The following is a 27844-nucleotide window of genomic DNA, read 5'->3' on the forward strand; positions in this document are numbered from 1 at the left end:
ATGGAAAAGTTAAAAGGTTTCAATTAAATCCAGCGACCAAGACTAGTTTAAACTGACCACACAGGAAATTGTGGCTGGACACACGGGTGACAAGGGCTTTGTCCAATGCCTGGGTGTGACGTACAAAGATGGCCTTTACATTCCTCTCTGGGGGTTGAAAGGAGTTATCACCTAAACAGATTCCTAATGAAGAACCAAGGAGCCCTGAGGCAATAAGGGAGTTGTGTCCTGCTGTCTGGTCTACAATGCATTGCTAATGCACCATGGTTAGCAGCATAGCATCAATCTAATCAAATCACGTGGATACATCAGTATGCAGAACCTCATCTGCAAAATGCACACCTCAAACACATTTGAAACTAAAAATAAATCCTCTGATGTGTTTGTTCAGGGTAAGAACTAAAAACAAACGTGATCAAACTCTACAAGTTGGTGTGGCTACTTCAATGCAAAACAAGCATTAAGGGTAGTCCATCACTTGGATTTCCGCCTCCCCTCTACTGCAAGTTGGACCTACACCACTAATTGACAAATGGAAAATACCTGGATCCAAAATCTTAGAATACCTCAACAAAAATTTGAAGACTATAAATTCTTTTCAAATGTTCCCAATACCTCCTCCTTTCTCCTGTGCTCTGGGGGAGGGGATGCAATAAGAGGAGATGGAATTGGGAAATCACTCCTGGTCAGCTCAACCCCTGACTGGACATCTTTCAGCTACATTTGTCCAGGGAGGTGGGATTCATAGGGGAGGTCTTAATAGTATGCCAAAGTGTGGTAGTCATTCATTTTTTTTGTCCAGGCAGGTGGTCTCTTTTGCTGATTGGGCAGTTGTGACACCCCACGCCACAAATTGCAATTATTTCCAGGGAGAGCTGTATGTGAATATTCTTTCTTGACCAGGAAGGAGCATGTGATGGTGACAATATGACAACCTTTAATCATGTGGACCTACGAGGGAGCTTAGCCTGACCTCTGATAGAAGACAACTATTTAACCTTTGGGCTCAACATGGCAGAAGGTGATGGGGTTGAAGGGTTGGGGCGGTTCTTGGCATTTCATCCTGAAGGTGATTTTGCTAAAATTTGAAAAGGTGTTGGTGAGGAGGAGGAGTGAAAGGGGAAGCTTTGCCTGTTGGTCTTCAATTGTCTTGCAAAATTTTGGATCTTTTCAAAGGCAACCGCCCTCCCATTTCTATTGTTTAGTAAAGATGTAGCAAACCTTATTTCCCCCTTCTGTGCGTTTAATCTCCTTTTCTAGTTTTGGGGGAGGGTGGGCAGTTTGCGATACTGAAGTTTCTGGCAAAACTGAAGGACACCGAACGTCTGCTGTGACCAGACATTGGATACTTTATAGCTTCAGAGGGGTCCAAGAACATGGGATCTGTCTCCAACCAGGAGCTCACAGGTGATGTTTTTTTTTTTTTTTTTTCCCTAAAAGAGCTAGGATACCTCTCAGTTGGGACTTGGGTTGCACTGTATAGGGTATGAAGCTGGAAATAATGTATTGACCAGTTTTGAGGACATTTCACTGGTGAAGCCAAGAGCTTCTCTACATGCTTGTGCTGTTTTGCTTCCTTTGCCGGGGTCTCGTAAAAAGCGCCCACAAATCATTGCACGAAACCTGAGACTCCAGATTTATTGTGGAATGTGGTCTTGCGGTCTCCATTCATGAATAAGCTCCAGAAGATCCAGCTCCAGCCCGTCAATAATGAGTATTTCCCAGGCAGCCCTGTGCTCATTTGTCTTCAGTTGATGTTTCTATCATTAATAAAAAGCAACAGGAAATAAGTTGTTGCCTTCTGCTTAGAGCTAGGGATTGATTTGTGTTGATGGATACATAGATAGAAGTATCTCCAATAAATGACTATATCCTGGACTATGCATGCACACAGCTCTGCAGGCTCTGGTTATTGCTAGAAGGGCATCTGTGCTAATAAGGACCATTTGTGGATCTATTCTAGTCCCATGCAGCAATTCTCATAAACCTTTCTGATGCTGGAAATGGTTTGTGTGTTGATCTCATCAGGAAATGTTTTGTCTGGAAAGTGAAAACCTCATATGATCATACTATTTCAATGTGCATATGAATAGGTCAGTGGATTCAGCAGGGAAACTAGCTGCTACTTTAATGCTGTGTTCACATCATATTTTTGTCCCACATTTAATGATGTAGGCATTGAATGGATGGATGCCTACAATGACCATAGAGTTTTATTATATAAAAAATATATATGTTCACGTATACACCTTTTTTCTTTTGTTTTGCTGAATTCTGCAAAATGCAGCATAGTACACATTTTGTATCCTTTACTTTCCCAAAGTATATGTTAAATGTGGTACAAAACCTGATGTGAACACAGCCTAAGATGTTTCATTATTTGCTATTTTTATATTGTTGATACAATGAATAAGTATCAATTGAGCAAAATCTGGCCACAGACAAAAGTGCTACCTCTGTACAAAAAATGGTTCAGTTTGTTAGTCAGAATGCTCATTAGGCCTCATGCACACAAACGTTTTGCATGGGGTTGCAAAAGATGCGCGCAGCACCTGGAATACCTACATTCCAGGACCCCCGCAAAAAACCCCAAAACAGAACATGTCATATTCATTTCCATATCACGGGCAAGGATAAACTGGTCTATTGAGGGACAGACCTTCCATTACGTTAAATGCAGAAACGCACGCTGCCGGTATCCATGTTTTGTGGATCCGCAATTTGCAGACTGCAAAAGACGGTACAGCCATGTGCATGAAGCCTTAGGAGCAGAATTATCTCACAATATGATTTTTCCAATGAAAATTATTTGTGTTGTGGGAAATTTTGTGGTTTTGCTCCAAGTGTAGTTTTCTCAGAAGTTAGTAAAGAAAATGATAAGATCTTGTTTTTAACCACTGAAGGAACATTTTGAAATAATGAATTATTTTTAGCACTGTGCAAGTAACGATTAGACTCGTCAACAAGAAACTGTTCTGGTAACAATAATGATCATGCCTATGGCCAATTTTAGTTATTGATCACTGGACAATTTCCCATATGTAAAATTGCACTAAATCTGCATGGTCAAGCCATATGTAGTAACTGAGGTTAGGCCTCGTTCACATTTCTGTGTGCATTTGACGTCCTTTAAAAAAAAAAAAAAAATCCATCCAGGTTTCATCTGTGAAGGATCCGTGTGTCCGTTTTTTGCCCTCTGTGTGTCATATGTATACCACGCACGCTGCTCGGCAGGAAATAAATTTACATAGACTCTCCTACCAGTGGTTACTGAAAAACGGACTGCAGGCGAATGGCATTCATGTGTGGTGCATGATTTTCATGAACCCATAGACCTGAATGGACACGTTTGATCCACTACACGGATCAAAGTAGTACACGCTTCCGTATATATATATATATTTTTTTATGGAACCATGGACCGTTAAAAATGCTCAAATGTGAACTGGCCTATTGTTTTACATGGATCAGTATGCTGTTCGCAGAATATTGAAATGTGAATGAGGCCTAAGGCCTCATGCACACGACCATTGTGTGTTTTGTGGTCCACAAATTGCGGATCCTCAAAACACGGATGGCATCCGCGTGCGTTCCGAAATTTGCGTAAAGGCATGGACAGCCATTGATATAACTGACTATTGTCTGCAAAACGGACAAGAATAGGACGGGTTATATTTTTTTTGCGGACCATGGAACGGAGCAACTCCGTGTGCTGTCCGCATCTTTTGCGGCCCCATTGAAGTGAATAGGTCCGCACCGGAGCCGCAAAAACTGCGGCTCGGATGCGGACCAAGACAACGGTCGTGTGCATGAGGCCTTATACAGTGAATTGGTGTAGTTTTGTACGGTTCACACATGAGCGTACTCTGTATGCGCGATTTATCGGGCGTTTACATACGCACGGAGCGAAACAAGCAAATGCCCATTGTCGCGCGTTCCCGGAAGTCTATGTACGGGCACGCGGGACCATACGCCCCAAAGAAGCTCCTGTACTTCTTGGGGCGTAGGGCGTTTTACAGTACGTTCGTACGCGCTGTAAAACGCTCAGGTGAGAACCATTCCCATAGGGAATCATTGGTTTTTGCCTGTTAAGCGTTTTACAGCGCGTAGGAACGCGCTGTAAAACGCTCAGGTGTGAACCCAGCCTTAATGCTCTTTTAAGCATTGCAGTAAAACATTTTAAAAACCTGTAAAAGCTGTGCGTTGTAAAGCTAAATCTAATCCCAGTGAGGATGGGGTATGCAGTGATTTTGGCCACATCAAGCATCTTGCAACCAAAGATCGCTGTGTAGAAATGCAGCCTCACAACATAATGGAAGTGAATGGGGTCACACCAAGACTCGTATGTTGCTGTGACCAAAACCCCAGAATCGCAAAAAAACTGCAGTGTTTGATTATTTGTATTTTTTTGTAACTCTGGAGTTGTTGTCACGGTAATTGCAACCCTACTGGCTTCCATTATGTTGTAAAGCTACACTGATACACAGCAATCTTTGGACAAAGCCGCCTGACCCTGACACTTTTGTTACTAACTTAAAGGAGTTATCCGGTAATAAATATTGATGACCTATCCCTATGATAGGTCATCAATATCAGTTCAGATATCGGGACCCTCGCCAATCAGCTGTTAGAGGCCAGGCATTCAGTGAGCACCGTGGACTCTTCCTAGGCTATGTACAGCGCTGTGCTGGGAAAGCTGCCAGGAGCAGGGTGTGCGCCCCAGAGCTCAGGGGAGCGTGGCAGCTCCCTAAAACAGCTGATTGGCTGGGGTGCCGTGACTCGTTAGATTATCATTATATATTACTGGATAACCCCTTTTAAAGGGGTCCAGGATAAAAATATATTTAAAACATCACCCAGTGATTGGCTGCATAAAATGGTGGGGACCAGCCATCCTTGGCATAAGGCTAAATTCACACGAACGTATTTTGTTTCCGTGTCCGTTCCATATTTTATTTTAATTTTTTTTGAGATAGAATGCAGACCTATTCATTTCAATGGGTCCGCAAAAAAATGCAGACAGCACACAGTGTGCTATCTGCATCCGTATGTCCGTTCTGTAGCCCCCCGCAAAAAAAAAATAGAACATGTCCTATTCTTGTCCGTTTTGCAGACAAGGATAGGCATTGTTGCAATGGATCCGCAAAAAAAACAACGGATGTCATACGGACGTCATCCGTGTTTTTTTGTTTTTTTTGCGGACTGCAAAACACACACGGTCGTGTGAATGTAGAATAAGGCCTCTTGCACACGAACGTGTGCGCCCCTTTGCTGTATTGCGGATGGCATTTGCAGATCCGCAATACACGGGTGCCGTTCCATGGGCATTCCGCATCACGGATGCGGACCCATTCACTTCAATGGGTCCGCAAATCCGGAGATGCAGAACGTTGTCCTATCTTTTTGCGGAACGGCCGGATCGCGGACCCATTAAAGTAAATAGGTCCACAATCCGCTGCGGCTGCCCCACGGACTGTGCTCGTGCATTGCGGCCCGCAGCACGACCATGGGGCGCACACGTTCGTGTGCAAGAGGCCTAATAGTGGTAGGAGATCGTTGTGGTAAGTACAGGTGAAACTTGAAAAATTTGAATATCGTGCAAAGTTAATTAATTTCAGTAATTCAACTTAAAAGGTGAAACTAACATATGAGAGACTCATTACATGCAAAGTGAGATATTTCAAGCCTTTATTTGTTCTAATTTGGATGATTATGGCTTATAGCTTCTGAAGCCCCAAAGTCACGATTTTGAGGTACCCTTTGCTCAGGGGGTATGGATTAATTAGCTGACTAGAGTGTGATACTTTGAGCCTAGAATATTAAACCCTTTTACAAAATTCAAATTTTAAGTTGCATTAATGCAATTCCTTTTAATCTGCATTACTGAAATAAATGAACTTTTGCACGATATTCAAATTTTTTGAGTTTCACCTGTACACCTTTTTTTATCTACTGTATTTTTACCCAGCTGAGACTTTTTTTTTTTTTTTTTTCCCTTCAAAACTTCTTTAAAGAGGTTGTAAGAGAGTTTTGAAAAAAAAAATGGAGCAGCAAATTTAATAAAATAACAAAAACAGTGCTAATTTTTATATCCCCACGATCCAGCACTCTTGCTCTTTACAGGCTGCCAACACTGATGTTCCAAACATGTGACTGCTGCAGTCCATAAGTGGTCTCATTGGTAATCTGCAGTAGTACTGGCATCACTGCTGATCTTTTTATTTTTTTCAAACGCTTTGCAGCTGGAGGAAAAGACAGCAGAGGAGACTAAATGAACTATGTTTTTTGCAAACAATTTTTATTGAAATTTTTGAATGTATAACACATGGTTACAGCACAGGCATTGTATGGGTAATTGAGGTCTATAGAAAAATAAAATAAAACACGTTAGTCATTGCCTTGTTCCTGTATAATAATGTAATGTATAACCTTTTTGCATAGATAAGGACCGCCAGGGCAAACTGATTTTGGTGACCTTTTTCTATACATGGAATCCATTTGACCAAACAAGGACCGGAAATCTCTAGTAAACCACCTTGAGATTAACTTAAAGGCTACATGCACACGACCGTTGTGTGTTTGGCGGTCTGAAAATTGCGGATCCGCAAAACACGGATGGCGTCCGTGTGCGTTCCGCAATTTGCAGAACGGCACAGACACCCATTGATATAACTGCCTATTCTTGTCCGCAAAACTGACAAGAATAGGACAGGCTCTATTTTTTTTGCAGGGCCACGGAACGGAGCAACGGATGCGGACAGCACACGGAGTGCTGTCCGCATCTTTTGCGGCCCCATTGAAGTGAATGGGTCCGCATCCGAGTGGCAAAAAGTGCGGCTCGGATGCGGACCAAAACAACGGCCGTGTGCATGAGACCAAACAGCTATAAAAATGCAAATAGAATAAAAGAATGTTAAAAAAAAGTTACAAAACGTAGCAAATACAACAAAATTAACACATCATAAAGGTAACATAGAAGTTTTACTTCTTCCGTAGCTTCATACAAGCTGTAAGGAGCTTTGATAAGGCACCTATAGACTCCTATAAGGCCCTGTAAAGTTCACAAGGAGGGCCCAAAGCTAATACAGAACTGCAGAGACTCTCTCCAAAATGCCACCTACATACAGCTCTGCCATGTGCATGAGGCCTAATCGAGATGCTGTGTACAATGTGTTTTCTAGAAATGGAGTCTTTTTGGGACTGCATTGAATCCCTTTATCCAGATTTTCCCAGTGAACGCAGAAGCACTTTCAGTTATTGGCACTGTAACACATGGTTTTACAAATATCATTACATGAATCAGCACGCATAGTATATTAGAGATACAACAATGTTACATTTGTCAATATGTAATTTATTTTTATCTCTATGCAACATGATTTGGGCTAATGTCCTATTTATTATAGATGTCAATAACATAGTATCCTGTCTTTAGGTAACTTTTATCCTGATACGTCAATAATGCACCCCCTCAACCCTGATGGGGTATTGGGTTCTAGCAGTCAAGCTCCCCATCTATGTATCATTTATTATTTGTCCAGTAGATAAGTGATAAATGTATCTAGCTAGAATAAGGAAATGCATTAAAAAAAAAATCCTGCTTTAGAGTCCATTGCAAAAAAAAGAATATCTCATGAAGTTTACCGTTTTTGTGGTGGCTGCACTTTTCTATACAGTTTAAATAAATATATATTCGAGAAATACCACGCTGACTCCGAGGCCAAAAAGATAGTTCTGTTTTCTGTCGGATGACTGAAGCTCTGTGGATATGTGTGAAGTATATGCAGGGAGATTTTCAAGATGTATGCCCAAAATGTTGAGCTCAAAAGTATTTTATTAAAGGCCATAACAAATCTTTTTGAAAGTGTCGCGCTACCATACTCATTTTGCCAAGTTCTCCTGGCTATACATGTTTGATAGCTGTCTGCTGAATGATCATTCTGCCAACACCTACCTCTCTAAAACCCACTTATTTATTTTCTGCACTTATATAGCGCTACTATATTCCTCAGCGCTTTTACAGACATTAGCATCAAGCTGTCCCCGATGGGGCTCACAATCTAAGGTCCCTATCAGTATGTCTTTGGAGTGTAGGAGGAAATCGAAGGAAACCCAGGGAGAACATACGAACTCCATGCAGATGTTGCCCCTGGTCAGATTCAAGCCTAGGACCCCAGCGCTGCTAGGCATCAGTGCTAACCACTGAGCCACCTCTTGCAGTTGCTGATCTCTCTAATAACAAACTAATAAGAGTTGCAGTTGAAATCCAACTGCACCATCCTGATCTCCCTCAATGTCTGCTGAGGGGTAATTTACACTGCATAATTGTCGTGCCGATGATCAGTAGCGAGCATTGCAACGAACGCTCGTTATCTCGATAATTGCCCTGTGTAATGGTGCTGCAGATCAACTGCTCCTTAATTGGGTGAAACCATGGTTGATGCAGACACCTAAATCATTGTTTCGGGGCAGCAGATCAAAACAATAAAGCTGTATTAGGATGAGAGATAGCAGTAGCCATAGCTCGTACAGTGGAGGTGATGGCTGCATGTGAATGCAGCCCTTTGTCTATACTGATAAGCAGGCAATTGTTAGGAAAGAACAGTTCCTTTCCAATAATTGTTGGCGTGTGGAAATGCGCCTTAAGTTGGTAGATCCCCATACATTTTAGATTGTTAGCTGGACCTGCTGAAATCGGTTCGTTCAGATATTCATCCAATGTTTATGGTCAGCTTTAGGGCCCTATTATTGCGCAGATCTGTAACGTGCAAGCAGTATCTGAAAGACAACTCTATATTATAGAGAAAATAAAGGTTTTATTTTAGTAACAATAACAGCAGATGAGGAAGATCAGAACAGGTACTATTGTGACAAAATATCTTTGTGCACAAATGGCCAACTCAGACCAATACCATATGTGATGAGGGCCCTATTACACAGTCAAATGTCGGGTCAATGAGTGCGCATAATTTTATATGCGAACATAAGAGATATGATCAGCTAGCAAATGAGTGTTTGTTCATTAGTAGGTAGATCGCTGGGCAGCAATGATCATCTGCCTATGTAAAATATCCTTTACTCTTTTATCTTCCAGCATAGTCGTAAATAAAATGATGTATTTGGCTTAAAAAAAAAAAAAAAAAAGCAGGTTTCTTTCATCCTCACCTTATTTTTAGACCGCTACCTACTGATACTGAAAGGCAGATATCTTTACTAGCAATCATTCAGACATTTGGGGGGAGATTTATCAAAGTGGTGTAAATGAAAACTGGCTTAGGCCAGGTTCACATCACCATTTTGTTTTCGCTTCTTCTGATCAGTAAGAAGAACAGAAAAAAAAAATGATTCTGTATTTTAGGCATCCATTATGCAGTTATGCACTTTTTGCATCCATTTTAGCTATTTCCATCTGAGATACATTATTTTTAGATGGTTATTTTATCTGATTGGTTGCTATGTGTATCTAAGCCAGATTCACTTTTGATGAATCACCCCCATTAGACTGTTTGGGGAACTATTGTATCAAAAGTTGATAATGGGGTTGGAACCCTACTTACAGCTGACACACGGAGTGCGACAAAGATTTATTGCAAATATTGTATCAAAAGTGTAACTTTTTACAACTGACTGTTTCTGCATGTAGTAGGTATGTTCTCCCCGTGTTTGCATGGGCTTTCTGTGGCTACTCTGGTCTCCTCCTACACTCCAAAGACATACTGATAGAGAATTAAGATTGTGAGCTCCACTGGGGACCGCAAGTGATAAGGTCTATAAATCGCTGCAGAATATGTAGGTGCTATATAAGCAAGTAAAATAAAAAGCGCTTAGTCTGGGACAACCTTATTAACTGCTTGTTTTTACATCTTCAGGTGGGCTTTCCAAGCATGTTACTGATACCTCAGATCCTCTCCAACCAGAGGAATCCAAGGTCCTTCAAGGATCTGGAGTATGCAAATGGTTCAACGTTAGAATGGGCTTCGGCTTCCTCACAATGACTAAGAAAGAAGGTGTTGATCTGGAAACTCCTGTTGACGTCTTTGTGCATCAGGTAAGAGGCTTATTTTTGTAAGAATTTCAACTTTACAAATAGGTTTCAGTGCCTTTTAAAGTACAGTCTGAGCAGAAGAAAAATAAAAGTTTAATACTTGGATAGTGGCTCCATAGATGGCTCTGTTGCTTTGCAACAGGAGGGTCTTAGGTTTGAATATGACCAAGAGCAACAACTGAATGAAGTCAGTATGTCTTCAGGTCTGCTAGTAATAGGCCCATACCACTCAAAATTTCACCGACGGGTCAACTTCAAACACCACATCTCTGAACTACTGGAAGTAGTTGGCCTGTATCTTTAGACATTATTTTTTTTTAGATTTCTTGTTTTGCTGCGATGTGTTTGTGTTACAGTGCCCAATTGCCAAACTCCACAGTGATAGCCGCCACACAGTTAAAGTGCCTCCCTTAGTGCCCACACATAATAAAAGTACCCCTGAAAAACAGTAAAATAAATACTCGCCTAACTACATTTCCCCAATGATCAGTAAACTTCTGTACTCCTGTCTGTAGGGAATCATCACTGAGATCCAATGTAAAGTTTAGGCATGTGTGGGAAAACATATTTCATTTATTATACTGTATCCCATTTTATTTGAAAATATTTTAATCCAGCAGCATGATGTCATAATGTAAACTTTTTTCTTTTCTATACCATTGAATGATGTGTATAGCAGGTAAAGGTACCCAATCTTTGTAGTAACAGCATGTACATGATTTTACTTTAGATATTGGTTTTAAAAAAATCTGTCCGCCTTCTAATCTAATGTTATCAATTCTGTTGATTTACCTATCTCTCTGGAGATGAGACCTCCTGCAGAGGCCAAAATGATTATTTTGTGATGAGCCTTGAGTAGTGGATTCTTTGTAACCTTTACTTGACCTATGCATTCTCAAGAGATTTTAGAAGTGTGTTGGTGGGATCCTGGGCATATATCTATTTATTGTCCTGAATGTCCAATTTCCTTATTGGAGCCACTAACATTCCCAACATCAAAAGCTCTGATGGTTTTGTTCTGGCTACAGTCATCTCCCACCAAAGAGCACAGTATTTCCTATCTCAATATCTCCTGTTTAAGCAGGACATGGATTAAGATAAGACATCCAGAAACCGGAAGATAAGTTCCAAATTGCATTGTATTCTCCAGATCCACTGATAGGATGCAGTGGGCACATTGCTTGATGATTAACATACAAAAATCTAAACATCTACTTTTAAAAGGATTAATTTTTAGCATCTTTGTCTCTCTCCAAAGCCACCATGAGTGAGGTCATATAAAAGATATTATTCATGTTAATATTCAAGTAAATTACCATTGTGTGTCATGCAAGCAGTACCCTCTTTTATTTATTTTTATATATATATATATATATATATATATATATATATATATATGTCTGTGTTTTGTAATATGTCTACCTATCAAAATACTGTTGAATGATATACTGACATCTATGTTGGTCAGTAGGAATGGATCTGTAATAAAAGTCAACAACAACAAAATCATACACAATTTCAATTTCCTAAGTACTGACCTTTTTCAAACATATTGAGAACTTGCCCCAATGATAAACCTAATAAATGTACATTTTCACTGACTGGCTTTATTTATTTATTTTATGCACTTATATAGCGCTGCTATATTCCACAGTGCTTTACAGACATTAGCATCCAACTGCCCCCAATGGGGCTCACGATCTGTCTCCTATCAGTATGTCTTTGGAGTGTGGGAGGAAACCAGAATATCCGGAGGAAAGCCGCGCAAACACGGGGAGAACATATAGACTCCATGCAGATGTTGTCTTTGGTCAGATTTGAACCTAGGACCCCAGCGCTGCAAGGCACCAGTGCTAACCTATGAGCCACCGTGCTGCCCACAAAGTGCTACTTTAACAATATTTAACATGCATGTTAACTAACTAGTTGAAAGCTATTGGTCTGTAAAGTTGCTTTATGAAGCACTGTCCTTTATTTTACCAGTGTTTAAGAGAAAGTGGGAATAAGGAAAACCGCCTGGAACAACCAATAAACTTCTCCATAAAGATGACACAGACAAAGTAAAATGGAAGGAAAGCAGATGCATTTATTCTTCTCACTATAAGGCATCCTTCACACTGAATTTTTTGTGGCTTTTTTTCGTTTTTGACATTTGCTTGAGGCATTTTTTTTTTCTGTAAAAAGTCTATGGGAAAACACAAAAAAATTTTTTTTTTTATTGTGGTGCTTAGTTGCAAACATTGATATTTGAAAACTATTCCCAATATTGGAAATATCATCATTGCTGCAAGTGTATTTTCATGTGAAGTTATCATTACCTCTAAGGTTTTTTATTATACACTTAGGCTACATGCACACGGCCGTGCCATTTTTTGCGGTCCACAAACAACGGAAGCCGCCCCTGTCCTTCTGCAATTTGCGGAACGGAACGGGTGGCCCATTGTAGACATGCCTATTCTTGTCCGCAAAACGGACAAGAATAGGACATGCTATTTTTTTGTGGGGCCACGGAACGGTGCAACGGATGCGGACAGCACACTGAGTGCTGTCCGCATCTTTTGCGGCCCCATTGAAGTGAACGCAGTTACCAGCTTACCTCTAATTTCCGAGGAGTAAACAGGACGTATGTTTTACGTGGAAAGTAAAGGTATGGTCGGTACTTGCTGCTCATGGCCGCTTTCACACAGTCAGTGTGATTTTCATTAGTAATTGTGGGTCAAAAACACAAAACAGATAGAAATCGTTAAATTATACCTGATCTCTGTGTTGCCTCCACTCTTGGTTTTGGCTCCTAATCGCTGGTAGAAATCACTGATCAAACACTGACTGCATGAAAGCGGGCAAGGTCACCTGTAGAAACACTTGAATTACACACATGAAAAGTGATTAGTAGATTTTCATCTATAGGGTCCATAAAAGTTTGATCAGTTTCAATTAATTTACGCCAAATTGGACATTAATCTATTAGGGTACGGCACCCATTCAGATTTTTTTCAAAATTTTAGATTTTTCTGAAGATTTCATTTTTTTTTTTTTTTAAGTATCGCCGCATTCGTATTGAGCCGCAGAATAAGAATGTCAGGTCATTTTTAGTGCATAGGGAACGCTGTGATGTCAAAACCTTGGTGGAATTTGGTATTTTTTTCAAATTTGCCACACAAATATTTTTTTTCCTTATACAAAACATGGCAAATTAAATGGTGGCATTAAAAAATGCATCTTGTCCCACAAAAAATAAGCCCTCATATAGCTATGTGAACGGAAAAATAAAAATGTTATGGCTTTTGGAACATGAGGACAAATCAAAAATGTAAAAATGAAAATAGGCCTGGTCCTGAAGGGGTTAATACTTTCCTTTTTTATGATCCACTCCTGATTTTGGATCAAGAAAACCGGAACGTTTGGCTGCACCCTTAGGACTATTATATAAACATGTGGATCGGCGCACATTTACACAAGCCTATCACACTGGTCGATGCAAAGTGAATAAGGGAACTATTGTTCGGGCTACTTTCACGCTAGTGTTAAAATCTTCAGATCGATAAAAACTATGGGGGTCATTTATGAAAAGATGTATACAAATTTTTGGTGTATATCTGTCGCAGATTCGGTCACTAAGGGGATTTGCAGCGAATCTGTGACTTCCCCATACGCGCCATGTATACCAGTTCTAAAAATATTAAAAAATAGCCTATCGTAGTCGTTCATTCAGTTCTAAAGATTAATGGCAGCACATCCTTGATTAAACAGGTAGATGTGCTGCTGATAATTGTGCATTTTTCATCCTGACTAACGATGCTAATCAAGGGACAAATTAGCGTTTCGCTCGTTTATTGGCTGATCATGGTATGATTATATGAAAGCTTGCTACTGTTAAATGGCCTGAAAATTGTCCAGTCTAAAAGGCCCCTTTTGTCTGATAAAGATGTTATTTTATAACTTTAGGAACAGAGACAAACGTATAAATCGCCATTCAGTGATATTGCAGAACGATAGCCACCCCAATAGTGAATTTAGAATAATAATTGAAGCCAATTAAATCACAAAAAGTGTCAAATAGTGCAGATTTGTATATGTATGAGAACATTGCGAGAGAGAGTTTTCGGCCAAACCAGTGTGCATGGAATATATTGGCATTATTACTACTACTTATCAATCATTAATTAAACCTTCTCGTAATGCTGGTTCCCTGATGATAGACAAAGCTGATAAACGCAGGCCTAGCTTGGTGCCAGGGCTCTCCTAGAGATAGCTGGTATCTCTGCAAATGCAAGAATGAAAGTTAATATTTTCCTAGTAAATATTGTCAGAGGTTTGAAAAACAAAAATCTAAATCTGAGTACATAGTATCAAAAATACTGGACATTCATAATGCAAATCAACACGTTAATGAATTAAAGGTAAAATGGTATTCCTTTCATGCCATGGCATTTATCACAGCATCTGATGCAACCGAACAAAGTACAGAGCACATGGCTACCTGCATATTAGAGCAAGCCCCTTCCCCCCCACACCGCTTTGCCTTCCCCCTACTCTGTTAGGAATGCAGGGAATGTATAGCATGTCTGAGATCCCTTTGTTCTTTCACATGGATAGTTAGAATATCATCTCTGTCATAGGCAGGGAAACCTGGCACCCCCCACCTGGTGAGAAGGAAATGACTTTTACACATTTGTTAGTAAAAATTAGACTACAAGGGAATCCCCATGCAAATGGACACCTAGGATAATGGATGTGCGTACAGTCTATACAATATGTCACACACTAACAACAAGCCACCAAAACAAGGCACTTTATAAATACTGCTACTACACATGCCATAAATGAATAGTTAAAACCCTACCATTTGGATTTTATTCTTAAAACCATGAAACTTTGTTGGGCATGGGTTGGCACAGCTGTTAGAATGCTGCCTTGTAGTCCTGGGTTTGAATCTGACCAAGGGCAATATTTGCAGAAATCCCTTTGTCCATATAGTGTGTTTTAGCACTTGTCATTTTTTTAATGCATGTTTCACATGCCTAGCATTTTCTTGTAGAGGAAAGTATATGGACCATGAGATGTCACTTTCCTTTCTCAAAAAAAACATTGATAAGAAAATTGGCATGCAAATTTAAAAAAAGCCAACACCTATTGCACTTGCTTTTTTTTTTAACGGCAAGAAAACGCAGAGTTTATAGGAGAAACCTGCCAGGCAATGAGGGAAAACACGCCAGGTTTCTGCAATTTATAGAAAAAAAAACAAACACCTCAAGGGTGAAAAAAAACAGCTGTTTTTCCCATAGACTTCCATTCAACTTCTGGAGCTACTGTTTTTTGCCAAAAGAAATGTGGCAAAAAATGCACCAAACCCACAAAATTTAAGTCTGACACCAGGGGTTACCCCATGAGTAATGTAAAAAATGAAAATCAGATGATATATAGCACATGGCAACCCTGTGCATGACACGGATCTCCCCATTTATTGCTGCAGTTGTTCTGCTAGATCTATTTCAAGCATGCATCTCAGGGTGGGTTTGCACACGCTCGGGGGGGGGGGGTCCTTTCTGCTGCAGCTGGTGGCAGTTGAAGGATGGAACTGAGCATGTATGATAACCTTAGGCCTCATGCACATGGCCGTTGTGCGGCCGTTCCGTGCATTGGGGACTGCGGTCCCCAATGCACGGGCAACATCCGTGCGGCAACCGGGACGGATCGAGACCCATTCAACTTGAATGGGTCTGTGATCCGTCCGCACCGTAAAAAAATAGAACATGTTCTATATTTTATTTTATTTTTTTTTGCAGTGCGGAGGCACGAAGAGAAACCCCACGGAAGCACTCCGTAGTGCTTCCGTGGAGCTCCGTGCCTCCGTTCCGCACCGCAGCTCCGGATTGCAGACTTATTCAAGTGAATGGGCCGTGTGCATGAGGCCTTAGTGAGCTGGACATAGAATTTAGAAAATGAGAAAACAGCAGGTGATACTATACAGGTGGATTGCAGTAGCTATACTGAATTTAATGCAATTACAAAAGTATTCAGATCCAGGTGATGGTTTAAAAAATGTATAATATGTTTTGTTGGACAACCTCTTTAAGGGTTTTACTGATAGGGCATATGGACATTATAGAGGGGGAAGGGGGGCTCTGTTTAGGACCCTCTCACTCTGTGAGCCAGAAAACAACTTCTGAGTACAAGCTTCTCTTGTTCTGATGGACTTGCGTCATGTTTGTATTAGATGGTAGCCATTCATGTGAACGACTGCCATGTAATCCTGAATTTACCACCTGGCTGGCTGTGGATTCCCCCAGCAAAATCAGCTGTTTGCCAGGGGTGCTGGGAGCGGGAGCTGGGGCAATCAATGCTTTTAACAGGAAAATCTGGCCATCATCCACACAACTGCTATTTAATTTTAATCTTGTTTAACCAGTAAGTACTATTAAAGGGGTTGGCCACTTTCTGGTTATTGTTGAACAATGTGTATGTAGGATGATTATATGGCACTTACCAATATAGCCTATGTTGAAATTCTGTGACACTTTCTATATTTCATAAGGTATGCCCCTTTGTTTACAGAGTATTTTGTGCTGTCCACACAGAGGTCCTGTCCATAAAATGGAGGCTGACTGAGGGTCATGTGACCAGGCAAATCACCTCCATTCTAATACATTGTATCTACACTAAACTCCCAACAGAATAAGTGCAGATGGCAGGTGCAGTGTAGGAGAGTGTACAGCCTGGGTAATAGGAGCGATTCTATTACACCTTGCTGCACTAATTGGGGATCCAGATTGGTGTTATACTGCTGCATCTAGTTGTTTGCATTATATGATACATCAGCAAACCTTGCTTGTGATTGGGGTGCAAGTTCTGTGTGATACAGCTATTTACGGGGTGTATTAATAGGAAAGATACGTATGTCCCATTAGCTATTCTGCATTGATTTTACACAGTTAAATTTTTTTGGGGGGTGTATTAATAGGAAATAAAAAAAAGGGAAAAATGTCATAATTGCCATTCAGCGGTGAAGTAAAATTGTACTACAGCCATTTACGTGGTGTATATGGAAATATGCGTACGTCCCATTAGCCGTTCTGCGGTGAATTGTGATTGTTATATTTCTTTTTTGTGGTGTAGAAATAGGGGAAAAAATATGTCAAGTGGCGTTCAGCGGTGAAGTTACATTGTACTACAGACATTTATGTAGTGTATAAAAATGAAATATATGTACGTCTCATTAGCTGTTCTGCAGTGAATTGTGATTTTCCTATTTCTACACCCCAAAAAAAGAAATATAACAATCACAATTCACCGCAGAACAGCTAATGGGAAGTACGTATATTTCCTTTTAATACACCACGTAAATGGCTGTAGTACAATGTAACTTCACCACTGAACAGCAATTGAGATATATATTTTTTTTTTCTGATTTAATAACCCCCCCCCCCAAAAAAAAACTAAAACTAAAAAAAGCAATCACAATTCACCGCAGAACATATAATAGGAAGTAGGTTTATTTCCCTTAAATACACCCTGTAAATGGCTGTAGTATAATGTAACTTCACCGCAGAAAGACAATAAATGTTCCCGCCATATATGTAAATGCACCTTAGATGAGTCCTGTCTCCTCCATGCTTTAGAGATGAGACCAGCGTTCTCTGACTCTTGGAGTGCAGCCATGTCCACAAACGAATAAGACACACCCTCTGATTGCTCATCTCCATCCCTTCTCTTCCAAGTCTCGCAGCTGCACAGTATACATTATATGATCAGTAGTAATGTTGATCGTGAATATTCTAATTGCAAATTTTTATCGCGAATATCGGCACTTTGTAATCTCGAGTATTCTAGATTTTTTTTTTTTCATCAGTGAGTGAGGTGACTGGTTCTGCACATGCGCGGGATTTGGGACGTGAGTTTGGGAGGAGGGTAGGATCTTTCGATTCTGTCACTCATGTAAGGGGAGGTGGGGTTAGGAATGGGAAGTGATGAGGTAAGCATTTAATTTACATAATTTGAAAAAAGCAAAAGTGGACTGTAAAAAAAGTACTTGGAGTTTTTTTTTTTTTTTAAAAGGGAGAACTATCTCAGGATGCAGATGATTCTTACGGTTAAAAACCGGTGACAGGTTCCCTTTAATTGTTCACCAGTGAAGTTACATTGTACTACAGCCATTTACGTGGTGTATTAAAAGGAAATCTACATACGTCCCATTAACCTTTCTGAGGTGAATTGTGATTGTTATATTTCTTTTTTTTGGGGTGTAGTTATAAGAAAAAATTTGGCAGACACACCCAGCCAAGAGTCGGTGGGTTCCTCTGACATGACATTTAGTTGGCATGGCCTGGGAGCAGGCCCTGTGCCCCCACCTGTCTTGAACCTTCCTCTGTCATTTTCAGTTAGCGCGAGAAGTATTATATGCCGTAGGCTCGGCTCCACTTTTCAGCAAGGACAAGCTACTAGAAGACAGTCAGCAGCTACTGCCCAGCCAAAATCTGGAGGAGACATCTGCTGCTTCCTCCAGTAGGCGGGAAAGTAGTGATGATTAGAGTCGCGTGGGAGCAGGTGTTGCGAGAGGTCAGGCTTCTGGTCCTGAGACCGTTGAGGGGGACATCAGTGATGTACAGACAGTAGTGGATGATGATGATGATGATGATTATGTAGCCGATCGCACTTGGGAGCCGGATGAAGAAGAGGCTTCATAATCCTCATCAGGGGAAGAGTGTGGCAGCTTGCATGTGAACCGTGTCTCCGCTGTGGTGGTCCAGCCTGCCGCAGCAACCGCTGCATCACCCAGTGGCACGCACCCAATTTCATGCAGTCAAGGCTCCACCACCTCAGCTGAAGGGAGCTGCCTGTACTTCCCATCATTTGCTGGTCCTGATACCTGTGCTCCTCGTCCTCCTTCTCCTCATCAGTAATTCTGTCAGCAATGGATCACCAAAGCGATTGCCAAGAAACAACAGTATGCGTGCACTCATCCAACAGCTCAGAAACTGAAAGTGCTCCTGGCCAAGTTGCTCGTGCTGCAGTCCCTCCCTTTCCAATTCGTGGACTCTGCACCTTTCAGAGAACTGATGGCTTGTACTGAGCGGAGGTGGAGAGTCCCAAGCCGTAATTTCTTTGCAAAAAAAGGCAGTACCAGCCCTGCACACATATATAGAACAGAAGGTGGGCCAGTCCTTGAGCCTGTCGGTGTCTGCCAAAGTGCACGGCAGCGCCGACGTGTGGAGCTGTAACTACGGTCAAGGACAATATATGTTCTTTACAGCCCACTGGGTAAATGTGGTTCCTGTCCAGCAACTTGGCCAGGTGACGCCACTTCCACCTCCACGTTCTGACGCCGTTGGTCCTGCGACAATGTCCGCCTCTGCCTCCTCCTCATCTTCCACTGTGTCCTCAGCATGGACAATTCACACTGCTCCTCCAGCATACCACATGTGCAGGGCACGGCGGTGTCATGCTGTTCTGCACCTAGTTTGCCTTGCCGAACGGAGTTACACAGGGGAGGAACTGCTCTGCGTCCTTTATTAAGAAATCAAATCCTGGCTTTCTTCTCAACAACTCAAAATCAGAACCATGGTGACAGACAACAGATAGAACATTGTGTCAGCGCTGTGTCAAGGAGGGCTGAGCCATGCACCCTGCATGCCGCACGTGTTCAATCTGGTTGTAAAGCGGTTCCTGAAGTCTTCACCCCATCTGCAAGACATCCTGTAAATGGCCAGGAAACTTTGCATGCACTTCAGCCACTCGTACCCTGCAAAGCACACCTTCCTTGAGCTGCAGCGGCAGAACGGCGTCCCTCAACATAGGCTAATATGCAACGTTTTCACCAGTTTGAATTCCACCCTCCATATGTTGGACCAATTATATGAACAGAGAAAGGCCATAAACGATTTCTTGATGATACAGGCGGACAGCGGTACTCCCCTGTGTAACTTCGATGTTAGCCAGTGGCAGCTCATGCGTGACACCTGCCATTTGCTCAGGCCCTTTAAGGAGGCCACTTTATTTGTCAGTCACCAGGACTACGAGATGAACAATGTCATTCCACTGATTCATGTCCTGGAACAGATGCTGCTAAATCTGGCTGGACAGGAGACGTGACGACTACCTCTCACGACTACATGAGTCCAGTGGGGCCAGAAAGAGGAAAAGGACAAGGAGAAGGACAGTTGAGTACAAGCAATGTGTAGAGAAATGGCTGATTTTTCTACACAGGTGACAGGAGAGGAGGAGCTACAGGGCAATGAGGAAGACAAGGCAGATGACCCAGACACACTGTGGCAGTATGCAGTGGAGATGAAGGCAGGGAGTCCTTCCGAGCCACTTGCGCAAATGGCCCGATGCATGCTCAATTGCTTGCGTAGTGACAGCCGAATTGTCACCATTCGGCAAAAGGATGACTACTGGCTCTCCACCATGTTAGACCCTTGCTACCGGGCTTTTTTTTACACCCGCTGAGAGGGAGGACAAACTAAACTACTATCGAGACATCCTATGTAGTCAGTTGGCCGCTGCCTATGTGCGCCATCGCCCATCCTCAGGCAGGTCTGACAGGGGGCTCTCTGCGCTCACATTCCACTGCCATGCTGCTGGGTGGGGGTTGGGAGGGCAGGAGCAGTACCAGCTCCATCAGCAGCAACTTAAGTCTAAAGTCTCCTACTGAAGAAACTACTCGCCAGCAGCAGCAGCTAGACATAGAGCAGAACCTGAACCAGCAGGTTGTGGCATACTTGGAATGCACCCTGCCACCCCACATCGAAGATACTACTGGACAGCCAAACTCTATTTGTGGCTGCAACTGGCAGAGTTTGCCCTGGACAAGCTTTCCTGCCCAGCCAGCAGTGTGGCATCAGAGTTGGTGTTTAGTTACCCCAAGGAGAACTCTCCTGTCCACCCAAAATGTGGAGAAATTGACCTTTTGTGAAGATGAATCAGGCGTGGATCAGCCAGGATTTTAAAACGCCAGTGCCTGATGCATCAGACTAGATCATCCATGGTGCCACACCTACACTTTGACAAAATAGACCTGTTTCTTCTGGCTACTTGCTTTAGATACTATTCGGATGTTGCCACCTGACATATGCCACACCTTCTGCCAGGTGCTATTACAGCAAACCACCATCTTCAGCTGGTACTGGTATTGCCGCCCACCCAATGTCACTGGGCTACTCTGTGGTCTCCTGATGCTCCTGCCACCTCACCACTCTGGTCTCCTCATGCTGCCACATAACCACTATGTGGTCTCCACATGCTGCTGCCACCTCACCACTGTCACTGGGCCACTTTGTGGACTTCTCATGCTGTTCCCACATGGGCCACTATTTTGCCTTTTTGGCCTGGTTGACACCATCATTTATTTGACCCTTCTTCTTATCTGTCAGAAGGAAGGAAAAATTAGATGCACAACGGATCCTGTCTATGTAGCAGCTGTAAGGCCTGTATGACGTGGTCCCTATTTTGCATCAGAATTGGCATATGGTTTGGTAGCCAAAAGCAGGAGTGGGTACAAAACACAGAAGACATGCAAAGATTCCATTCACGTGTCATCATATGACATGTCTAGGATCCACTCCTGTTTTGTTTTTTTTTTTTTAGCTTTTAGCAATACTGATGGATTACTGACCAAATGCTGACCGAGTGAAGGCGGATGCTTAACAGACAGGATCTGTTTTTTGGGGGTTATTGTTCTGACGGATCAGAGGAAGAGCAAAATAATGACGTCAACACGAACTTACTGCTGACACCATCTCCACTCTTTAATGAGGGCTCTACTTGTATAAGCGTTTAATAGAACAGATTCTTTAAACATCTACGTGGAATCAACTGATGACAGTGTAAAAGGAGTATGCTCTTTCAAGCTATAGTAGGATCTTTTGGCCTCTGCATAGTTCTTTATACCTGGCACTAACATTGACCTGCAAGGCTGAGTTCACACTTGAGTTATTTGGTCAGTTTTGGCCAGGTAATTGACCAAATGTGTGAAGTGATTCTAAGAGCGACGCCTGTCATACTGACTCACAGTAATATTTCACTACCACAGCAGACTCTTTATGCGTGTTACTGCAAGACACAGTGTTCTACACCACTTTACAGGCTCTCTGCCGCCAGGAAATAGCTGTTTTTTTTTAACGTGATTCGCCACAAATAAATTCAGATTGAATCGAATCTTTTCGGAAAATTTGGCGAACCAACTGAATCAAAGTTTTGAGAAATCCGCTCATCTTTAATCCATATATGTATATCATAAATGGCCATTCTTACTATTGCACTGTTTCTTGAGGTCAACCAGTGTTTAATATCAGTTTTCTCCTATTCTCTGTACTTCTAGTTATAATCTATTTTTTTCTTCCCACTAACAGAGTAAACTGCACATGGAAGGTTTTCGTAGCCTGAAGGAGGGAGAATGTGTGGAATTCACTTTCAAGAAATCTTCAAAAGGCTTGGAATCCACAAGAGTGACAGGACCAGGGGGTGCTCCTTGCATAGGAAGTGAGAGGAGACCTAAAGTAAAGGGACAACAAAAACGAAAGCCAAAAGGGGACAGGTAAAATAAATAATATTTATTCAGATAAAACTGGACAAACCTCATTTAAAAAAATTGACAAATTTAAAGCTACTTAGATTTAGCATTCTGAAAATAGTAGAATAGATAAAGATGGAACCTCATTTGTTGATACCTTTTATCAATAGATAAGAGACCACCAAGGAAAGACAATTACCCATAACAAGTGCCTGTCAATGCTATAGTAAGTTGATTGGCACTCATTAAAATGCGCTTTTAAACTGGGCAACTGTTGGAGGGTGAACGGCTGCGCAAACAATTGCTCATACCTTATCATTGCTCATGCAGCTGATTAGTTTCAATTATTGTCTGGAGCACATTACACTAGACAACATTTTACTACTTCATAAAAGACCCGATCAGCTGACAAATGAGGGTCTGGGTGTAGTTTCGGTAAATATTAAATTGTCAGTGATTGATAGTATTCTCTGTAGAAGTGTGTGTGTGTATACATACATAACAGTCAGTCCCTGATACCACCTCCCCTGCCTACTAAGAGCTGTTCATGGGGGTGGTGTTACATTAGAAAAAGCAGAGATATAAATGTAGAAATTACAAGTTTTACTGAATTATTTTCCACAAAAATGCAGTTCTGTGCAAATGTTTTAGGCAGCTGTGGGAAAAATGCTGCAAAGTAAAAAAAGGTTAATAGTGTGTTTTTTTTTTTTTTTTATCAATTTAACAAAGTGAACAAAAGAACTGTAAATCAAATGAATGTTTGGTGTGATCACCCTCTGCCTTGAAAGTTGCATCAATTCTTCTAGGTACACTTGTGCACAGTTTTTGATGGAACTCGGCAGGGAGGTTGTTCCAAACATTTTGTAGAGCTAACCACAGATTTTCTGTGGATGTAGGCTTGCTCAAACCCTTCTGTCTCTTCATGTAATCAAAAACTGACTTAATGATGTTAAGATCAGGGTTCTGTGGGGGCCATATCATCACTTCCTGATTCTTTTTCTTCTTTACAATGAATATAGTTCTTAATGACTTTGGCGGTATGTTTGGGGTCATTGTTCTGTTGCAGAATACATTTAAATTATTAATACTTCTGTTTTTTTAAAGCATTTTTTTTTCGATACCTGCCTAAGGGTACTTTCACACTTGCGGCAGAGAATTCCGGCAGGCAGTTCCGTCGCCGATGCGGATCCGTCTGACACATGCATTGAAATACCTGATCCGTCTCTCTGCTGTCATCCGGAAAAACGCATCCGGTATTTTTTTTTTCTCCCACAGATTTAAAGGTCTGCGCATGTGCAGACTGGAAGAACGGATCCATCAATGCGGCAATTTTAACGCCGGATGCAGTACTAATACATTTCAATGAAAATTAATGCCAGATCCGTCATTCCGGGAAGTGTTCAGGATTTTTGGCTGGAGAGAAAAATGCAGCATGCTGCAGTATTTTCTCCGGCCAAAAAACGTAAGAGGGACTGAACTGAAGCATCCTGATGCATACTGAACGGATTGCTCTCTATTCAGAATGCATTAGGATAAAACTGTGATGGAACTCAATACCGAAAAAGAAAAACGCTAGTGTGAAAGTACCCTAAGTTTTACACAGTCCTATATGTATCAATCCGCTGTGTAACTGCTGTCTGCAGAAAAGGTCCTCTTAAGTAAATGTTTCAATTGGTTTGATAAATTTAGTACATGTAGCTCTTTTGCCTAGCGTAGGTAAACTCCAGTTTACATGCCACTAACCTGTAGGAATATTATTGCACCTTTTTTGCAACATTTCAAAAAGGCGCAATTGATAAATCTAGCAGAAATCTAACAGACATAACCAAACCACGTCACTTTTCCATCTACTTTGAAAAGTTACAAAGAGTCTCACACATTTTTGAGCAGAAATACTGTGCTCCAAAACTTGCAACTTTTTATGGCAGAAAACCAGCACTATTTACATTTTCGGCTGGGACAAGCTGAATTAGTCAGAATTGTCTATGAAAATTCAAATGCTGAACCTCAAATGTTGGGCTCTTTCTCAGGAAAGAGGTACATTGTGGTGTCCTAGTCACACCTGCATTTTTATGTTCTGGAATTGGACATTTGAGGGTGATTTTTATAACAAGACTTTTCTCATCTTGTCAACTACTACTACCGGTTTCTGTCATTTTTACATATACTACTTTGTCCATACAGGTGCTATAACTGTGGAGGACTGGATCATCATGCCAAAGAATGTAACTTGCCTCCTCAACCTAAGAAATGCCACTTCTGCCAGAGTACAAGCCACATGGTGGCACAGTGCCCAGTGAAAGCTGCACAGCCTACCAGTTTACAAGAAAAGTCTGCCATTGATGAATCAAGCCCAGCAAATACAGAGTAGCTGGAGAGTCTTAGGCTAAGTTCACACTATTTGGTTTGTCTTCAAAAATAACATATTCCATATGAACTAGGTAATACAAAATATAATGCAGTTATGAGGGATATATTATGTAATGAGTTTATATATAGAAACGATTTGAGTAGAACTGTTCTTGCTCTATAACCTGCTGCCTGCAGAATGGACTTCATTTTCAGAGTAGTGCCAGACATGGCAGCCGTCGTACATTGGAGAAAAGGCTGAGATGCAGCTGAAAACTGTGTTGGTTTGTGAGTTGCAGCTATTTTGGATTACTCATTACAAATTGATTGACAATTGCTTGTTTATGGTTAATGGCTGCACTGATTTTAAGAAAAAAATTATAAAACTGTGTGACCATAAACAAGTAATTGTCAATCAAATTTTTTATATTAAAAAACTGTTTTTTGGCCACACGGTTTTCAGCTACATCAAAGTTGTCATCTGCCATGTCTGTGTCTACCATTAATGGGTTCTCTTTAAAGGTTATCTGTCATCTAGAAATCGCCCAACACACACTGACTTGTAAGATAAGCTCAGCAGAATGTCATAATACCTTTCACTCAGCAGTCTGCTTCATTCAGGAGAAAAAGTACTTTAATTCCATATGCAAATGAGCAGTTACGTGCACCAAGGACAGGGACAAGTGCTCCCTTGCTCCTCCTGCTTCCTTTACAAGCCCCTCCCTCTCCTTGATTGACAGGGCTATGACTATGTAGATACCTGGCTTTGTCAATCAAGAAGGAGAGGGATGGGCTGGCAAAGGAAGTTGGAGGAGCAAGGGAGCACAGAATCGCTTGTCCCTGTCCTTGGTGCACTTAAAGGGGTATTCCCATCTTCAGTTTTCATACTTACCTTCGTCCAGCACGACGTCCACTTCCTGGATTCGGCTAGGTTTGAGTGACGTCCTCTCCCGGCCAGGCCGTGCAATGTCCTGAACGCACACGCATGCCGCACATGTGCCATGGTGACTTATTCTGGCCTGTATAGTACAGAGCCAGCGTGCGCGTTCGCGGCTCTATACTATACTGGCCAGGAAGAAGTTATCATGGCGCATGCATGGCGGCGTGCGCATTCAGGACATTGCGCAGCCCGGCCGGGAGAGAATCTTCAGTCTTCTGCGCAAGCGCGGCCCGGCGGGATTCGACAGGAGAGGTGGCCGTAACCAGGGGAGACGAAAGACAACAATCAGGTAAGAGGGGACTTTTTTTCTCAAAAAGGGTGGGAATTGGATAATAAAAAGTATTTTAGAAAAATGATCACTGTCAAATCATTAAGAGATTTAACAGTGATCATTGTGATGGGATAACCCCTTTAACTGTTCATTTGCATATGGATTAAAAGTACTTTTTCTCCCGAATTTTTAGCTACAAATCACTAAGTGAAAGGTATCATTTCATTCAGCTGAACTAGCTCAAGGAATTGTGCCTGGTTTAACAGGTCATTTCCAGGTGACAGACTCCCTTTAATGTTACTACGTAGTAGTGTAACTGCACAATAGTTTAAAATCCACAACAAAAAGAACAGAAATAGTGTGAACTTGGCGCTTTATCAGGAGCAGAACTAGGACCAAGCAATAGTATTAGAGTGGGACAGAAGAATGGAAATTCTAAAAAGTCATACAAATTACTATAAGATAGCAGATTATAGTGCTGAATGGACTGATAGCACGGTACCTTAATTGTACAGACACTGTGCAAACTCACCAACAATCTATAGCTACAATTGCTTTTGTATCAATTAGGGTAATTGTGCACAAAATTACAATTTCTGTTAGCTGGCCTTAAATGGTGACTTCTTCACATCTTAAGTCTGCTTCAGACAGGCGAGTGTAGTCCATGAAACACTGCGTGTGTGACGGGTACATTTTGCACAGTTTCACCAAGACAAATTCTCTGCATCATGGTGATTTGTGATGCTGTGTGTTCCAACCTGACCATGGGTATACAGTCCTGTCTTCACAGCATGTGAGTACAGGACAGGAGATCTGCCATCGGGCTGGAACTCATAGCATCAAAGATCAGTATACTTGCATTACATGAAATGGCATTGACTTAATTCTCCTACAAACTATATGAGTGAAACCTTTTAACCTGTTAGTTCCCACTCAGATATTCCTCAAGGTCCCTAGTTTCTGCTCCTATAACTTCATACCTCTATATATATTGAAATCTCTAATGTGTGTCTATATTATGCTCCAAGTGTTTTCTTGTACTTCAGATTTTCTCTATTTTTTTAATATTTTAATCTATATTTCTTGTACACCTCAGTCTTTTACAAGGATGCTTTTGCGCACTGTCGACTTGTTAATAAGAAGTGGTATGTAAATAATGTGCAAACACTGAGAAATGGGGGGGCTTCTCGTGGTCTACAGCTATTAGCAAATGCACATTTTAACTTTCTTCTGTGTCTGCAACCTACGATGTATGGAAATCTCCCAAATTAGAAGTTGGCATACCCATACACATTCGTAGCCAAGCATATGCCAAAAACGTAATGCTGTACATTTCTGTGGTATACAACGGGATAACATAGTCTCAACTGTATTTAGAACCATAATCGACTGTGCTGAGAAAACATTTTAGGAGTACATTTGTTGGGACCATATTAAATGTTCTTGCCAAACATAATAGCTGAATGTGGTGTGAACTTAGCCTAACACTCACCAACAACTGACAATCTGGCTTCTGACCAGATATTTGAGTGACCTGTATAGGAAATATTCCAACTGTCAACTACCAGTGACCAAGCGTTTGTACTGTGTTTGCAGTGTACATTCGCTGAATGCATAGCAAAAGCTCCCCAGCACATATACCAAATGCATCAATAGGAGCTCAGTGACCCGAAGTATGCCAATAGGGTATCCTTTTTGGCATACAATGATGGACATTTATCAAGACCGCCG

General features: G+C 41.5%; 1 protein-coding gene across 1 annotated transcript; it reads left to right on the forward strand.

Moving 5' to 3' along the window:
• The first annotated feature begins 1376 nt into the window (after nucleotides 1-1376).
• On the forward strand, nucleotides 1377-24924 carry LIN28A (lin-28 homolog A). The gene is made up of 4 exons (XM_040422240.1): nucleotides 1377-1407; nucleotides 9870-10048; nucleotides 22393-22577; nucleotides 24738-24924. The coding sequence occupies exons 1-4, from the start codon at nucleotides 1377-1379 to the stop codon at nucleotides 24922-24924; spliced, it is 582 nt and encodes a 193-aa protein (XP_040278174.1).
• Nucleotides 24925-27844: the final 2920 nt, after the last annotated feature.

This window comes from Bufo bufo, chromosome 3 (assembly GCF_905171765.1).
Source record: "Bufo bufo chromosome 3, aBufBuf1.1, whole genome shotgun sequence".
In the NCBI taxonomy this organism is placed as follows: domain Eukaryota; kingdom Metazoa; phylum Chordata; class Amphibia; order Anura; family Bufonidae; genus Bufo; species Bufo bufo.

Bases quoted from the DNA above. Each gene is read 5' to 3' on its own strand.
- LIN28A (XM_040422240.1), top strand. From the start codon at position 1,377: ATGGGATCTGTCTCCAACCAGGAGCTCACAG. The intron at 1,408-9,869 runs GTGATGTTTTTT...TTACATCTTCAG, and splicing joins CTCCAACCAGGAGCTCACAG to GTGGGCTTTCCAAGCATGTT. The intron at 22,578-24,737 runs GTAAAATAAATA...TTGTCCATACAG, and splicing joins CGAAAGCCAAAAGGGGACAG to GTGCTATAACTGTGGAGGAC.